The sequence below is a fragment of the Anarhichas minor genome, unplaced genomic scaffold (genome assembly GCF_050575085.1).
Source record: "Anarhichas minor isolate MPS153535 unplaced genomic scaffold, ASM5057508v1 ptg000003l, whole genome shotgun sequence".
NCBI lineage: Eukaryota > Metazoa > Chordata > Actinopteri > Perciformes > Anarhichadidae > Anarhichas > Anarhichas minor.
This window is the reverse complement of record NW_027466449.1, coordinates 7,720,023-7,737,906: the sequence shown is the minus strand read 5'-3', so window position 1 is coordinate 7,737,906 and position 17,884 is coordinate 7,720,023. Positions and strand designations below refer to the sequence as shown.

Below are 17,884 nucleotides of genomic sequence, written 5' to 3'. Positions count from 1 at the left end.
AATTAATTAAGGCATTGTTTGACGGGAACACCCTCATTTGTTTGGGCTATTATGTCCCAAGATATGTATTTACAGCCTCATCACACACATATCACATAAAGGATTATATTCAACTAAACCTACCCTAAAGTTACAGAAAACTACAGAGTGGATTAATAACGGTGAACACAGTGGGTCGAATTTACTCAAATTCAATTCAGGTTTCTAGTAAAGAATAAAAAGAGTGTGATAGTGCAAATGTGTAAGTGTTTGTGTGAGTTTGTGTGCGTACTCAAGCCAGGGTGTGTGGGTGTGTGGATGGCAGCTGGGAGGCAGACACGGTCCAGGAGAATCGTCCCCTAGCAACTGACCTTTTCGGCAGATGGCAGTTCCAGAGTAACAGCCACCCAGCATCACAATGGCCGTGGCCTCCTAACATCTCCATCACTTCATCATCTACCGGCCTGCCACAACCTGTCACATACGGGAGAGAGGGAAGTTTAAATTCATCCCAGCATGCGTACACTGACTCAAGTGTCCTCTCTTTTTTTTTTTTATCCTCTCCCTTCAAGTCCAAAACATTCCACACACATCCGTTTTCGGTCTGCCCTTAACTGTTCCCATGTTCCCGGGGTATGCAGCTGGCCAGTGGAAGGGGATGAGAGGAGGATGGATTTAGGAGGGACACAGCGAACACTCACTGCTGTCCGCAAACCTCCAGACACTCTCAAACCACCGTTTTCCGTTGTTGGGTTTTCTGCACACAGTGAATCAGGGTGGGAATGTGGACAGACCGCTCGGCCATGGTGAGCAATCAGCACGATGTCTGTGGTCAGGCTCTGTGCCCCTGTGGAGCGAGATGGAGAGCGAGGCCTGCAGTTAAAGGTGGGAAGGATATAACTTTGCGGTGGTTGTGCGTGTGTGCGTTTGTGATATGCCAGCACTCTTCACGTGTATTAAGACGTCGTGAATAGGAGCCTCCTGTGAGTGAATTGGCATGGGGTGATAATATATGTTGAGGTACATACACAGCATGACCTTTTGGTTGTCTTGGCTTGATGGCCTTTTACTCTGTTGGCCCATTTTTTGTTGATATTAAATACTTTCTAAACCTCAAGACTGCTGAGATAAAAACCTCTTCGCCATGCAACATCACCTCTAAATACCTAAAAGTGGTCTTCAGTCTATTGCAAACACTAAATGGCCAGCTTTAAGTACCGTTTGACCAAAACATTGGAATGAAAAGGCAGTGGTTATCCAACGTGAAAAAGATTAAAATCCCCAATCACGCATCTGTGAATGATTAACCTGGCAAGAGCAGACAAGAGACAACAAACAGATGAAGTGACATGTCAAAATCGGTTCCACAGGAATTAAGTGTTTTAGGTGGAAAACTGTGCGTCAGAGTGCGACTTTAGACCGCTGTATATTCTGGGGGAGATCATGTGCTAGCAAACACTGTTATTCCTCCTGTAAACAGAGCTGTAATGACAGGGAAAGATGTTGGGCAAAGGACAACCTACAGTAGAACATGTTTACAGACATCTGACAATGTATGGGTACAGCACGGCAACGTTCCAGCTCTGAGATCCACACGAAATATAAGCACAAACCGTGGTGGAATCTATGTGACACAGCATAAGCCTGCACATCATTTCACCTGTCAGCACGGATGAAGCCTGCATTTATTCAAATCAAAACAGACTAGTCAGTGATAAATAGCAGCAATATGTGTCCGGCTATATTGAATGTCAACACTTCTCTTCATCCAAATGGATCTCAAACTGTCAAAATGCGCGATGTTTTTCAACAGTGGTATCTTACTGTTGTATTTGCGTAGATGTGAGATAATGAAATATGACTAACCACAGCAAGTCAGAATTACTCTTTCTGCACTTAACCAATAAAGATGAGTCTGATGTTTTACTATCGGTTGGCCCACCTTGATATCATCTGGACCACAACATGCCGTCTTTGAGTCAATAAACAGCACAGAGAAATGTCTGAAGGCATGGGGCCATTATCTCTCAACCAGTAATACTGCTGGAAACAAAGGGAGAAATGCTCAGTTTTTGGTTTTAATTACAAGCTGTGTTTTACAACGACAGTGGGCGAGGACTCAGCACTGACACAGCAGTAGAGGAATGTTTATTTGCTGCAGTTTAGGAGCTGAGTGGCTTGCAGGAACTATGACACATTCCTGTGTCACTGCCTATCCTGCTCGCAGACACACTACAGCATTCGCACTGGCGCCCCGTGTGTAGGTTCATGGCTGCACACAACTATTCCCTCCTAACGCGTCCTGCACACATCCACAAAATGTGGCATCTTTGGAATCTGTAAGCATGCCCAAGCCATATGCTCATTCATGGTTTGGGCATGCTTAATTTGACATGACTTACTGGGCCTAATACTTCCCTTGTGTGTCACGGTGAACGTGTGTGGCAGTTGTACAACAGTGACTTGAAGATGAATTATTTACACCTTACTTCAGCATTATGGTGATCCCTGCCCACAGAGTGTGCGAGCGTACAAGTATGTGTGTGCTGATATTCGTGTATGCGCTCACTTGCATGTCTGCTGCACACACCTCTCCATCTTTCCTTCTGCAGGCCAATCCATTATCCCCAGCATCTGGCAGCCAAAGCCTGTAAAGAAGACGTTTCTCTTGGCAACAGTTTTTTTAAAGGCAGTGACACAGGGGACAGCCAACCACAGGAGCCACACATCTTCCAATCTACATACATACTGAGAACTGCTTGCAGAACAGAACTACCCCAATTTCTCTCTCTCTCTCGCAAAACACACACAAGTTCTTTCTCCATGTCGCACACACACTCACACACGATACTACTCCCACCCGCCCATGTCTCTCTGCAATATACTCACCCACGCTTTGAGGGCTAATCGCTTCCAGAGCCAGAGCTGTCCTACAAACTGTGCCAGCAGGCTTTCAGTACATTTTGCACCCTAAAAAGTTCCTTCTGGCCCCTAAATGAACATTATGTGAGTGTAATACATTAGCTGGGTGAGCTACACTGCAGAAGTGCTGTGATTTGATGTACAAATGTGGTAAATTTAGTGACGTTAAATGTTGCATTTTGCTGACATGGGCAATGTCCAAAGTGCGAGTTAAATTGTGAAAATTGCTCTGTCGTCATTTGGGATGCTACTACAATCAACAAATACTGAAAAGACACTTAACCCACATTGCCTTGCAGAGGAGATTACTGAAAGATGAATCACACCCTGAGCTTACCTAAATGTGTCCTTGGTTGACACTCAGCTGCTTAAAAATAAACACATTCTTTCTATAATTGAAATGGCACAATAAATGGATTGATTAATATCACATGCATATTGCAGCCCATGCAGGGTACAGCTGCAGTGAGCAGCTTCTTTGAAACGGAAACAAGTTGGGAGACATATTTGTTTTCCTCGGCTGCTAGTCATCAACTTTTCTGGCATCTGGATCATCTAAAAGACAAATGGACGTATTAGCTTCATGGAATAATTGTTCTGATTTCGATAGGCTACCAGCTACACATTTATCTAGCAGCCAGAAGATTTCCTCTGAAAATCCCTTAATTCGCTTTTTGGAAAATAGATGAATTAGGTGGTTTATGGAGAACTGTGGGGAGTAGGGGGAGATGCAAGTCAAGTGAGTTGCACACTGTTTTGTCCACACATTAGTCCAGGTATAACTCCAGGGGTCCGGGGATTTCTTTAAAGGTCTCCATCCTTGTTCATAGAGGACTTCTGTCTTCCTGGAGAAGGAATGATAAGGATTGGAGATATTTGTGTTAATGAGTTATATCTGAGGAAAGGACGCTCCTCACAAACACACCTCAGTAAGTCATGGTGCAAGGATATTAACCCACAACTTTGAGACAACAATGCTAACTAATGAGCCAATATACCTTTTTCCTTACACCAAAGAGAGTTGTTGTCCATCGTTTCAAAATGAGTACATTTAAGGTTTTATAAAATATATAAAATGTGACTGTTAAACACATTCTACATATCGGCCTGAATTTCAGTTTCCCAAACCACAGTAGTCTCCCAACTAACCTTCATGTGGATTGTGAGGAAACATGCAGCAAGAACCTGCACTAAGTACAAGCTAAACACGTTCGAGAGAGTCGTTGTGTGTTTTATTACTGTGCAGTTACTTGTCATCATCACAGTGCTGCCTGCCATCAGATCAAGTCAGCGTTGAGGAGAAGTGCTGACTTGTATATGATCAACGGCCGCCATCTAGTGGAATAAACGACGAATTACACACTTTAAATTGGCTTATTCAAAGTAAACAAATTAATGGACATAACGTTTTTTTTTTTTTTGTTTTTTTTTTAGCAAAGAGTTAACTAATGTTACATTTAAGGCAGGAATAATGGGTTTTGAGTTCGTTGACGCTAGCTGCCTGAGTGTCCTGGCGTCATGTAACCTGTTTGCTGCCCTTGTTGAAAGCCCTGAAGGCAAATTTCTCTCATGTGCAGACGGAGAAGAAGAAGAACAAGGAACGTTATAGTCCTTTTTACACAATGTAAAACTGTAATGAGTTTGTTTCATGGTCGACAATGTGCAGCTGTGTTTAGTGTACGTTCATGTATCCAAAACGAGCTTACACGACAACAACACAACAGAGAGAACAGTCATGGAACGAGGTGGGCGGTGGGCGTCATGTTCAGCTGAGTTTAGTGCCCGTAAACCCATCGTCAACAGCTCGTCACGAGGGACATGGCGGATGCTTCCACCGTGTGTGACATCACTGAGGCTGCGTGTCACTCTACAGCAGACCTCAGTGGAAGGTAGATGAGTGAAATGAAATTCATCCTGCCTTGTGTTGGTTGTGGAACATCACCCCAGCAAGGCCACTTGATGTCACACAGCGACAGTGCATCAAACAAGGTGTCACAGAAACATGTTGTCGTTGACTCTTTTTATTCATGGTAACCTGTATTAATGAGGATCAGAAATGAAGATTAAAAAAAAAAAAAACGATTACCTGTCTGAGGTTAAGAGATAAAAGGTCTATACGTTATACCTAGAATTACAAAACACAGTTTTTACACTATTACCAACCTTTTTTCTAAAACATATTATATTAATTTTATAAGTCTTTTGAGCAGCCACTTGTTTGAAATGACAGTATTCTGAGACTTACCTTTAGGGCTACAATCAACAATTATTTCCATAATGTATCATCCAGCAATAATTTCTTTAATTAAACAATTAATTGAATAGTGAAACGTGCCCATCATACTTTCAAAGAGCCGATGGTGCAACTTCAGAATGCTTGTTTTGTTCGACAAGCAACACAAAACCCAATATATATTCCATTTACAATGATATAGAAGAGCAGCACTGACGTGCTCAAACAAGCAGAATGAACAGCTGTGGCTGCATCAAAAAGACTGAATAAATGCTTTGAAAACAAATAACTTTATGCTTGTAGAACAGATATTGTGTATTAGTGAGTATAGTGTGTTGTAAGTTGGGTAAAACATGCAAAAGCAAACAAATGAAAGTATCTATCAGAGGACAATACCTTCTGAAAGCTTCCTGTTGAAGTCAGGGAGGCAATTCTTTGTAACTATAAATTCACAACTAAAACTCACACAGGGATTGCGAGCAGATTATTTTCTCAGAATTGTAAAAGCTGCACATATGGCGCGTTTCTCAAGTTGTGCAAAATCCTCAGACTAGCTCTAATGGTTGAAATCTTAGGTACGTTGAATTGTTTCACAGCAGACGTCTTTCATCTTATGAAAATGCAAACAGTTTTTAAAGGCACTGAAGCGGTAAATTGGGTGGGGACATAAATGTGGTATTCAAGTGAGCTGTTTCTTTTATTTATTTATTTATTTTTATCTAGTGACGGTTGTACTTAGAAGTGGTTTTGAATTGCACCTGCAGTCAAGGGTTAGACAATTGTCTGTCAAATGTTAAACACATGGTAGAACTTCATGCATGCCTTGTCTTCATCAGGGTGGTGATGAGTGGATCGACTTTGTCAAGTGTGTCGTCAAAGTGAGAAAGAATAATCTGTGTACATATATGTGGCTTTTACATGTTGTGATTTGTATTTCTGAATGTTGTCATTCACTGGAGGGGTGGTTATATTCATGCACTTTTAAAATTGCACCTGGAATTTATATGTAGGAGCAGCCAAAGATGATTTTCCACTGCAGAGGAAAAAAAGGTCAAAACCCACCTGAAACAGAAAACAAGTCTGCTAAAATGTCATGTGAATATGAAGCAGTCTAAGTTTAGCCTTATTCACTGCTTACCCATACCTCTGAAGGTTTAACATTCAATATACAGTGCAAGAATAGGAAATACTTTTTTTTAGATATATTACAGTTACACTTTATATATGTATATACAGTATATATATATTTGACTTTTTAAATTAAGGTTTACAAAATGTGTCTTCTGTGACAATTAACTAATTTTAAATGTGTATTGATGTAAAAATGTAAAAACAAGGACAATTACCTAAAGTTAAAGTTGAACATTTCTAGACAAAATATATGACGAGGCTTCAATTACAATATCCAAAACACATACAGTAAAGTGTACCTTTGTAGATGTGTTATACTGTTGAAATTATGCATGCACGTTTTGTCACATGAAATAACATGAAATAATACTGGAATATATGTAGGTAGTAATGTAATATCTAATATAAACATCTGTCTTATTATTAACTAAAAATACCATACAGATTACAGGCAGCTACCCAATTCTTTACATCCTAAAATCTGTCATGGACTGATGGATACAGCTGTATACATTTAAATAGTATTTTTGTTGTAGTAGTAAGCACAGTTAAAGGATTAGTGTTCGATCAGTATACCGATAGAGTAATGTCCTGGGAGGCTTTGCAAAGCCTGTAAGACGTGGAATTCAAAATTAGTTATCTTTGTGAAATAAATACTTCAATATCTAATCTGCTTGTGAGAAACTCTTCTGTGTACTTTGATTGTAAAATAAGCACAAAGATGTGGATGCCATCATAGTCGAACGAGAGAAAATCACTTTTACAATAAACTCAACTTTATTGACAGTAAAAAGTTTCAAGAATATCGAGGGGCACGCATCTGTAACTGCAAGAACATCTTGGAAAGCAACATGACTTGTTGAAATAATGAGGCAGTTGTACATCTTTAACTTTGAGGTAAAGTGTTTTGTCATGTTACATCATTCACAAAATATTGTATAACATTTAAAAGTCTACACAAGGAGACAAAAACCCATGCCTCATTTTCACTTCTTGAAATTACTTCACATTTCAAAAATAATTCACAATTCAGGGAAAAGCAGAAAATGACAAGCACACATGCTATATTCCATTCACACACATTTCTCCACTTATCAAACCAAGTGCATTTTTAGATTCCTTTTTTCTCAAACAGTTTCAAGTATATTTTTTGCCTGCGATCAATCAAAATGAAGTTAAACTATGAAGCAGCAAACCCACAATAACAAGTAAGAATACTGAGTTTGGTCTCATTCATGTTCCCAATATTAACATTGTCAGATAACTCACCATACTGTAGCAATAAGGTATTTGGGTGCTATAAAGAAGCAGGAGGTAACATTTCATGGACTTGAGGAATATGCTGGATAAGATTTGGAATATAGCTGATTAAATACACCAAGGCTGAAACAAACAACACTAAATAGATAATCACAAGTGATAACTGAACAGATCGAAACTGATTTGTTAATTCATTTTTAAATAAATGTTTTTTAATTCACCTACTTTATGCAAATTGTTCAAATTCTCAGCCTCAACTGCTGAGTGCAAAACGGCAAAATAATTGTTTTTAGTTGAACTGATATTCGATTCTCCGTCACACATTGCAGCAGACTTCAATGTAGACCGCAGAACCAGTGCAACGCTTTCTGTTGAAGGCCGGCTCCGTTAAAAATACACTGGTGTTGCAAATTAGATGATAATTTGTTGTGAGTATCATGTGATTTATCAGTGCAGTAGAACAATCACAGGGGGGGGGGGATGGTAAAGCCATCAAGTGCTTCGGCAAAGAAGTTCATATATAAGCAGGGAACCAAAAAGTGCAATCCCGTATAGGTATAGCACCCTGGGCCATCTCAGTCAGACTCTTACTGTACACTACATGGCTCGTGGTCTGATCTGCACCAGTATGCTAAGGCTCACTTTAAAATCCAAAAAAACGATTTAACATCTGAGCCCTAAAGACCCTGAACGTTTTCAGTTCATTTCCCTCATAGTTTCACTTTGTCCTGATAGTCTCACTGTGCAGCTGCAAATACTCTCTCTTCTGAGGTGACTTCACACGTGCTGTAAACAATGTATTCCTACAGCAGCGTACTACTGTAGGAGTTAAGGCAATCCATTACTGTGCTTTGTCTGTGACAAAAGCTTCTCCCAAACCCAGAGGTACAAAGCTCTCAGTGCATATTAAGCATACCTGACACACGACACAAAGTACCCACCTCAACCACAAAAACAAAGCTCTTAGTGCATACTAAGCATACCAAATAGAATTCTTAAAATGTACATGCCATGCTTACCTTAACTGCCTGTGCACAACCTTTCAAAAGTGCTGACTAAATCACTTAGCAAAAGATGGCTAGTTTGATTTTTGAGCACCAGTTCCCCTACAGTTTTTTTTTAAGTTAAGAGGAAATCCCCAAAGAAGGCACTTTTGAAGCAAAACCAGTAGTTTTGCCGGATGATTTTATAAGGGATTGCAATCAATCATAGAATGCAATTTGCCTCCACTAAACTTTAAGTGGTACAATAAATGTTCTCACTGTAAAACCACAAATCCTTTTATTTACACTAGGGATTTAAAGCAACTGATCTGGTGCAGAACAAACGGGAGCCTACAACTTTAGAGGGCGACAGCCACCTCTCCTCACCCGACCACTATCCCCTCTCCTCAGCCCACCTGATGCTCTCCGCGGCTGATGTGAGACGAGAACTCGTAGCGGTCCTGGCTGCGGTGGCCACAGATGTTGCACTCGAAGGGTTGGCGGAAGCCGTGGCAACCCATGTGGATGGTGAACATGACATGGTCCAGGAAGAGGATGCGACAGTGCCGGCAGTGGAAAGAGCGCACAGGCCGGCCATCCCTGTCTAACACCTGCACAATCTCCCGGGAAGAAAGGGGTGCGACAGGGCTCCTCTTTACTATGGTGGTGGGCACAGGACACGCTCTCTCCCACTCTGGGTCCAAGTCTTTGGCCTGCCTGGGGCTGGAAGTGGAATGGCTGCGGGGCAGTGCTGGGGTTTGGTAGTGGAGGTGATGGTTGTTGGAGGTACTTGTCGGGGCTGTAGCCCTTGTGCTCTGCTCTTCTGCTGTGCTCTCTGCGTCTGTAGAGTCGGGGCAGCCGTTGGGCGAGGTGATGTGTCTACGGGCTGGGCGCTGGTCATCGCGGCCTTCACCTGCCTGCTGCCCTGCCAGGCCAAGGGACACTGCTGCCAGCCCGCCGCCACCATGGGCTCGGAGGCCCTGAGGAGTCAAGTTGCTGTTGACGGAGCCCATTACCGTGCGTATCTCCGTCAGGAAGGCAGGATGGAGCTGAGACAGTGCAGGCGGCTCATGGTTCTCCCTTTTACCCCTGCTGCCTTGGAGACGTGGACTGGCCAACCCAGCAGAGTCCCCAGCAGGCCGAGAGCTGGTGAGGTCCGCCTCCTTCTCAGAGCCAGAGGACAATTCGTAAGGTGCTTCAGGTAGGTCGAGGTGTATGTGCTTTTCACCTATAAAAAGGAATATCAGTAATGCAATGATTAAGATTTACTCCTCCATTTTCATGGAGCAACATGGACCAGGTGTCTCCAAACTGGTAACGGCAAGTTGACTCTTGACTGACTGCACTGCAGGACAGCTGATAATATTCGACAAAGATCAAACTCTTATTAATTCTGTGCTTTTTCAAGCTAAAGATATAACATTGTGTAATTTTAATTTAAAAAATAGAACATGTATTTGTAATAGGTTATACATATATTTCTAAACTCTTACTAAATATGAATAACATGGATTGTCTTATTAAAATGAACTCACCCAAAAACTTCTGTGGTGTTGATCTCTTGCGCTTGGTGATGCTCATAGCCAGTCTATCCACAAGCTGGATTTTTTCATTGGCTGGCTGGAGCGAAGGTTTTGTAATTGTCTCCATATTTACCGACTCTTCACCTGCAAACAAAAGGCCCCTCGTCATCAATACACTAACTAACTCATCATGTGTGTGAATATGTTTAACTTGCTTTAATCTATTTGCATTTACAATCATGAAGAAACGTTTTCGTGTGGTGTGATATGTTACCCTGTGCCGTCTGTGCAATGGCTGCTGTCTGGTCCAGACTCTTCAAATAACTGTGGCAGCGCTCTAGATGTTCCTCCAGTGTGCTCTGTTGTTTATAGCTGCGACTACAGTAGCTGCACTTGAAAGGTTTTCCCACCGTTGGAGAAGAAGCTGCAATTCAGAGAAAAAATACAGAACTGACAGATGGACAAAATTTCACCCGAGACGATGGATACTGTTGATCAAATGTAATCCGCTGATAAATATTGTGTAAACGACTACAGTGGTGTTGTTTATTAAAATATTTTTGGAAAGGGGATTTTTCAATTTATTATTGGCTAGGTTTGAGAGAATGGATTTCCCCATTGATTCCTGATATTGTTCTATATTGCTCGGCAATGACGACAGAAAACGCCTAACCCTTTACCGCAACGCTTCTTCTTAATAAGCCGTCGGCAAGACTGACGTCAATTCGCTGAAATCAAAAATCGCAAGAATCCTTTCTTCGAAAATGAACCTCTGCGACCCGTGGAGATCCATCAAGACCTACTGTAGCCTACTGTGTGTCAACACCTGTTGAAAGTGGCAGCAGGATTTCCTGTTTTTCACAAAATGTTAAATGTCATATTTTGTCATGTGTTTTACAGTACATTCTGGTCTACCTATTTCCTCTGAGCTTCACAGAAGGGGGCCGTTCTAATGAATCCCCACTTCTACCGCTTACCGTTGTTTAATGCATTATACCTCATCACAATAAGGAATAATGTTATGGAGCATCTGCATTCATCAGGTTCAATAACTGATTAGGTACATTTATGAAAAATCTCTTCATGGCCTATGTTTGATGTGTTAGGTACTGTTGTATTGCACTTAAAGCTCACTTATTTACCTGCATGTGTGCGTAGATGTCCAGCCAGGGCATCTCTCCGGCGACAAGCGTAGTTGCAAACGGGACATTTGAAAGGCTTCTCTCCCGAATGCAACTTGATGTGCCGCAATAAGTTCCCCTTCTGGGTGAACGAAGCTCCACACTGGTTACACTGGAACGGCCTCTCGCCTATGAACACATGGATGGACAGAGGATTTTAGAAGTAATCATTTCAAGTATTGCCTTTATTTAATGACATTTAGGGTAATAGTCTGTCACTGCCTTGCTGGCTTGTTCCCACCTGTGTGGCTACGCTTGTGCACCATCAGCACGTTGGGCCCGATGCAGATCATGCCGCACACCTCACACTGGAGCTTCCCATTGGGCAGGCGGAGAGGTCCTGGCGAAGCAGAGTTTGGACTGGCCATCTCGTTATAAAGGCTCCCTCTGTCTCTTCCGGCCCCAGCGTACTCTGTGCTCCCTTCCTCCATGGGGTCCCCTCTGTCATCCCTCCTGCCATCGTCGCTCACAGCCTCTCTGTTGTCTGGCTGTGGAGCACCTGGTGACTCATCATCGCTGCACAGCTCAACCTTGATGGAGTTCGCTGTGTGGAGAGAGGGTGAGGGGGAAATACATAATGTTAATGAAGAATTTCTGCCATGTGTCCATATGGCCACATTAAAACAAAGGAATAATAACTGACCACTAAGGGAGCGGTGTGGTGAGGACTGCTGACTGTTTGGAGATCTTGCCGAAGGGCCCTGCAACCCGCTATAAAAATCATGTTCCGTTGATGACTCTCCTCCATTACCTGAGAAACAAATAGGCCCATGTTATTAAAGTAAGCATTCAAGTTTGGAGACTATACACACACATGTATATAGTTTCTCCCTTATATATATATAAACTTACCTTGTGCATATGAGCATCCATTGCAGTCATCAGCATTCATTCTTTCACCAGATGCCTACAGAAATATGATTTAAAAAAACATTGTCAATGTAACTTATTCCATTTATTATTTTTGAGAAGATCCAATTTTCCAAATCTCAGTCACACGAAAATTGCATATAATATCTTTGTTACTAACCACATACAATATCCTTACCCGCTGTTTGTTGTTACAAGAATAGGAAAACAGATGGCTTGTCAGTGTCCAATAGTGAGTTCACTGTAAAAAACTAATTTAGTAAACTTTCTGCCCTCCTATGAGAGGCTTGACATTTATAGAAAACTAATGACTGGAGGAGGAGTTGAAACTACTGGGGGTGGACAAAGTAACTGGAACACCTTACACTAATGACGTAAGCTCAACAAAATTAAATATTAAGATAAGATTTTGCATTTGAGCAGCACAAGAAGACGGCCGGAGAGGTACAGAGGAAAATAATACAGATATATACTATATACAGATTTTTTGAAGTTAGAAAGCTATAGTACAGTATACCTAACCCTAACCAGACTGCATATGTAGGCCATATATACCGTAGCTACTGTAGCCTATATATACATATTTATATATATATGTACGTATGTATACATATACATACATATGAGATTGTGTTGAGATTCAGGGGTTATATTGACTTGCTGACGTTATTTTATTATATGTTCCTTCTCATTTTTTCTGAACAGGTATGGAGACTATACCCCTATTTCCAACAAGATTTCCAGACAGAGAACATGTTGATTTTATGTGACCAGACTTAAGGTGAGGCTCTATTTTATTTAATGTTGGAAGGAAAAAAAGAGAGAGAGAGAGAAAGAGACAAAAATAGCCAGATGTACAATGCTGCACCTTTTGCTCAAATGGATGGCAACAACAATGGACAGAGGAGACTATGGAGCGAGCAGGGGGGCGGAGACAACGAAGCGCAGGGGAAATTAATATCCTGGCATTGGCCGTGCATGGGGAGCAACAGGCGCTGATGCAGCCGGGAGACGCGCCAGTCACACCAGGGCACGGCTATTAAAAAAAAATAAAAAATAGAAAGGGGGGGGAGGGACGCGCACCAGCACCGACCCTTGCCTAACAATCCTCTCTGGATTGTGCAGTAAAACATATTGCGTTACATTTTACAAATAACTACCATGCTTCTCCTCCTTGTACGCGCGGCTACTTGTTCTATAGCTGCTCGGTGGATTTGGTCTGTTATGACACCAGTCGGCTCATGGACGGTTCGAGACAGTGGCGAGACACACACGGGCAATGTGTTGCAGGAGTTGCCCCAGTCTAAATTGTCCGCATGAACGCTGCTGTCATCCGACATGGAGCACGTCAAACTGTCCTCACAATGTTTCTCATGAGCCGTTGCTATGGCACCCGACCACACGACAAATGGCATTCACCACCAACTCCTCAAAAACATGCCGTTACTTCACATTAAAACCGACGGATGGTCTTACCGAGAGCCGCGGTGAAGTCCGCAAGCCTCCTCCTTACCTGGCGACCGATCGGTGTTTTCCTTTTTTAATTGTCTGGATGGCTGTTTGTTTTCCCAGGCGACGACAGCATCTCCGGGATTTTTTTTTTTCTTTTTTTTTTTTTTTACCTGGGAATCCCAAACAACTTCCGGGCCCATGCTGGGATACAGACCGAATAACTGTACAACAGAACTCCTGATTCAATGATTGTCGAATGCATCGATGCGTGTCAGCTCCGGTCACAGGTGGTAGAAATGTGATGAAACGTACGCCAGAAGAACTAATATACACAACACTGGTATATGCTGCTGCGCATTGATATATGTTTGAAGAAATACTAGCTTTAAGGTGGCCAGTATAGCACGCCTGCTACATTTAGTACAATTATTTATTGAGAGTTCAGACACGTGTCTGTTTATGATCAAGGCCTCTTCCGGAAATGCTGGAGAATGGAGGAGGCGGGTAATATCATACATTTGCGTCTACCTTTATTACATGATTATTACATACTTTAATAATTCATTTCAGTAATTATGCTGTGAAATAATAAGATATGTACTTGGTGTTTTTAATTAAGGGTTTAAAAGCAAGCAAGCAAACGCACAGTAAATAACCAAAATTGCTGTGATCAAATAGTTGAAGGTGAAAATACACCTAATAGCGCCACAAGGTGGCAGCAACGGACTGTTTGTGACCACCTCTGTGAGGTAACCAATCAGACAGCTGTGAGATGCTGTGTGAGTCTCTGTGCATGCTCTTGATTTATGTTCCATGAACAATAATAAAAATGCCATCAGGGGTCTCACTGTTCCCTCGCGACTATTCAGGCCAGTCGGTGAGGAATGAAGAGCAACTATGTGAATCGATGAGGTTTGTGCCGTTGTAGAAGGACCTCATAAGCCTCATGGATCTTGATGAACATGGCCTCAGCTTCCTTGCTGGGGTTGTGGTCTGGATGCCATGTCTTGGCCAGCCCCCTATAGCTGTGAGTTATGTCTTCAAGAGAGGCCTCTGCATCCAATGAAAATACCTGCAACACAAATATATCCTGATGAACAGTGTGAAGGCTATGACAATGCCAGAGAAATGACTGTTCAGACTGATGCACAGTTAACACCTTGAGGTAAAACTACCCTAACCTGTCACTTATATAGCCTTTCCAGTTATGAGCTTGCTCACCTTCAGTGCCTCTTTTTCTTTCTCGGTATACTCTTTGAGCAGTATTTCCAGCACCTTCTTCCAAGCGTCTTCATAGTAACCCCCTCCAGTAAGAACACACAAGAGCCGATACGGCATTAAAAGAATGTACTCAAACACATTTTTGAGCCAAGGCAGGAACCAGAAAAAATCCAGCAGTGCTGATACACAGTCAGACAGGTAATACAGTGTGGCTGTGGTGTTGTGGAAAATACAGTAACCTAGTGGAGCAGAGAAGGCCAGCCAGGCTAGACCGAGCCTGCAAAGCCGTGGACCTGGATAAAAGACAGAAATAAATGGATTTTCAGTGAGTCTTAGAGATTTAGAGAGAAGCAGTGTTATCATGATGTAAAAGGCAGTCTGTCACGGCCAGGCCGGGCCTCCTGTTTCCCCCTGTGTTTCCCTCTGTGTTTCCCTCCTCCCCTGTGTCTCTTGTTTTTCCCCTGTCTGTCTCTGTGTGTGTGTGTGTGTGTGTGGTGTGGGCACACAGCATTATATCTACCCCAACTTTCCATCTACTCATCGCCAGATCGTTATTGCAACCACAGTGGTAGTTAGTCGTGCTTGGCCGCTCAGCAATTATGAATTCTGAGTTCATTCTTGCCTGTACTCACCCTGTCTCTCCAGGATCATCCTCTCTGGTTCCCCAGTCTGCCTGCCTCGCCAGCTCATTCCCCCAACCTGCCACGCTCACACCCCGCTCTGTCTGCTCTCCGCTGCTCCATCTCAACCTCTTGTCATTCACATCACCCTCTATATCCCTGCAATAAACCTTTCTCTTTGTTTTACTCCCTTTGTCTGTGTCTGCGTTTGGGTCCAAACCTACAGACCGCCACAAAGTCAGATGGTATTGTTATATTTGTGAGATCATCTTACCTAGTTCCGGTGTGCAGCCAGGTGTCCGTGGAGCTTTGACCCTGCGGTACTGCGCAGCAGTGACACTGGCAGCCAGGCTTATAGGGATAGGCGATAAGCTGCTGCCATAGAATATTGGTGAGGTTATGAGACAAGTAGTCAACGTTTTTTGTAGATCAGAAGTCTGCTGGCCAATACAGGACACCAGATGCACCCCTGCACCCACACATAAAGGCAGGATGATCAAGTAGAAAAAACTGAGGTAGTTCAGTGCAATCAGAGCCACTGTGCCAAAGTAGATCCCAACGCACACCTGTCCAACAAATCTGACAGGGCCTACAGGTGGAGGCCCCATGGTGGGAGGTGCTTTTCTCTCCTTCTCTGCATCTCGATTGGCCTCACCGACATATGCAGGAATACGTAGGACCTCTCTGGCCCAGCCAAACCCAAATCCTCCCAGAGTTAGCATCCATAACAGAGCATGGTTGTCTCTTCCTAAATATAAATGGTGAAGGCCCAAAGGCCCAGCTACTGCCCACAGGGCATAGGCTACCATGACACTTTTAACCATCGCTCTGCCTCGGTGCTCCCTGTTCAGGTGAATTAGTCATCCCTCATGAGTACCTGCAATGAAGTAACAGAAGAGTTTAGTCTTAACGTCTCTCGTTCTTTTATTTTTATTTTTTACCAATTTTATATCATGCTTTTGATCACACAACATATTTTAAACCCAAGTCAGTGTTATACATTTTGGCATGTTTTCTCTATGATCTGTGTGCTGCTGCGTCTTGGCAAAGGGATTTTTAATCTCTGCGATCCACTTCCCTGGTTTAATATTATATTATGTAAGAGGGATTTATCCTAGCTTGTATTGTCATTTTAAGTCAATCCAAAACATAGCAGGCTGTAACTGTCGATGTTATTACGTGTGCTTTTTGAGAGAAAACATATCACATGTTGGACAAAAAGTCCGAAATTGAGCTGGTAGTTCCCAACATTTCTCTATAGGACAATCCATAGCTAATCTAACAGCTAAAGCAGACTGACTGTTCAGTGTTTTAACTTTTTATACTTTTAATACATACGTTTTTTAACTAATAAAAGTAAGGTTACTCACTGAGCCCATTTTAAATCCTTATCCCGATAAATCCCTTCCTTTCCTTTCCGTAGTTGAAATTGTTGCGTGTTGTTGCAACAGTTGGACTTTGGATCGTGACAATCAAATTACGCTGCGGCTTCATCGACATTTAGTTTAAACATCTGAACTGGTAAGATGAGGAAGGGACATTTGTGAGAGATAAGGCACTGATTTATATGCTTTAAAGAATGCCTTAAGTCGTCTGTAAACATCTTAAAGAATAATGCATGACAAACACAAAGCTACACAGAGTAAGAGTAATAAACACAAATTTAAAGCTCATACTAAATTCACATGTGTAACCACAATGACAAAAATTATCATGAAGAATATCTTAAACGTATTCCTTGAAAATTATGTTAATACAAGGGTTGGACAAAGTATTTAGGTGATATGTAAAAATATTACTTTAGTAAAAACTCTACATTTTACTTAAAAGTACATAAGTATTATGATTAAAGTGTACTTGTTTGTGCAGACAGAATGGCCTGTGTCAGTGTTAATATAATATTATAATGTTGAATTATTCTTACTGATGCATGAACGTATAAACAGCATTTAATCTGGTGGTCATGGAGCTAATTTTAAGAGCTGTTAGGTCATTTAATTTACTCTTCAAGTGTGCATCATATTTTAAATGCCATTATGGATTTAAAATCTTAATGTGTAAAGTAAATATTTATTATTTCTGTCATATTAATGTAGTGGCATGAAAGCTAAAATAACTCCCTCTCAAATGTAGTGGAGTAGAGTAAGAGTAAAGTAGGCTAAGCACCTCATAATTACACATTATGTTGCCTACAGGCCTGTGCTTACTATACTGTTCTGCACATAAGCAGAACATGTTAAGAACAAGTTAGAAAAAGCTCTTTTATTCGTGTATTAACTCTATTAGGCTACAAGAAGGCCAACATGTGCCCATTTCAAAGTGGGTCAATGAACATAGCAACGCTTCTCTGTTATGTTAACTACGTACACACTCACACACAAACACACCTTTTGGTATTAATAACATGTGAACAATGTGATGATGACGCTGAAGTATTAATTCGCAGATTACTCGTGGTGATTGACAGCTATCTGCAGAGCTCTCGTGGGTTCCTCCCTCCTGTTAGGCC

General features: G+C 41.9%; 2 protein-coding genes across 2 annotated transcripts; both read right to left on the bottom strand.

Moving 5' to 3' along the window:
• Positions 1-8,903: 8,903 nt before the first annotated feature.
• On the bottom strand, positions 8,904-14,041 carry ikzf4 (IKAROS family zinc finger 4). Its single transcript, XM_076091025.1, is given in 10 exon segments — positions 8,904-9,736; positions 10,044-10,175; positions 10,306-10,455; positions 11,174-11,341; positions 11,454-11,756; positions 11,856-11,963; positions 12,065-12,119; positions 13,596-13,622; positions 13,624-13,675; positions 13,717-14,041. Coding segments are annotated over 10 exon segments (1,896 nt in total). The 5' UTR covers positions 13,797-14,041; the 3' UTR covers positions 8,904-8,915.
• A 388-nt stretch (positions 14,042-14,429) lies between these two features.
• dnajc22 (DnaJ (Hsp40) homolog, subfamily C, member 22) lies at positions 14,430-16,220 on the bottom strand. The gene is made up of 3 exons (XM_076091011.1): positions 15,650-16,220; positions 14,756-15,048; positions 14,430-14,606 (listed from the first exon to the last, which is right to left on the bottom strand). The coding sequence occupies exons 1-3, from the start codon at positions 16,197-16,199 to the stop codon at positions 14,430-14,432; spliced, it is 1,020 nt and encodes a 339-aa protein (XP_075947126.1). The 5' UTR covers positions 16,200-16,220.
• Between the last annotated feature and the right edge of the window lie 1,664 nt (positions 16,221-17,884).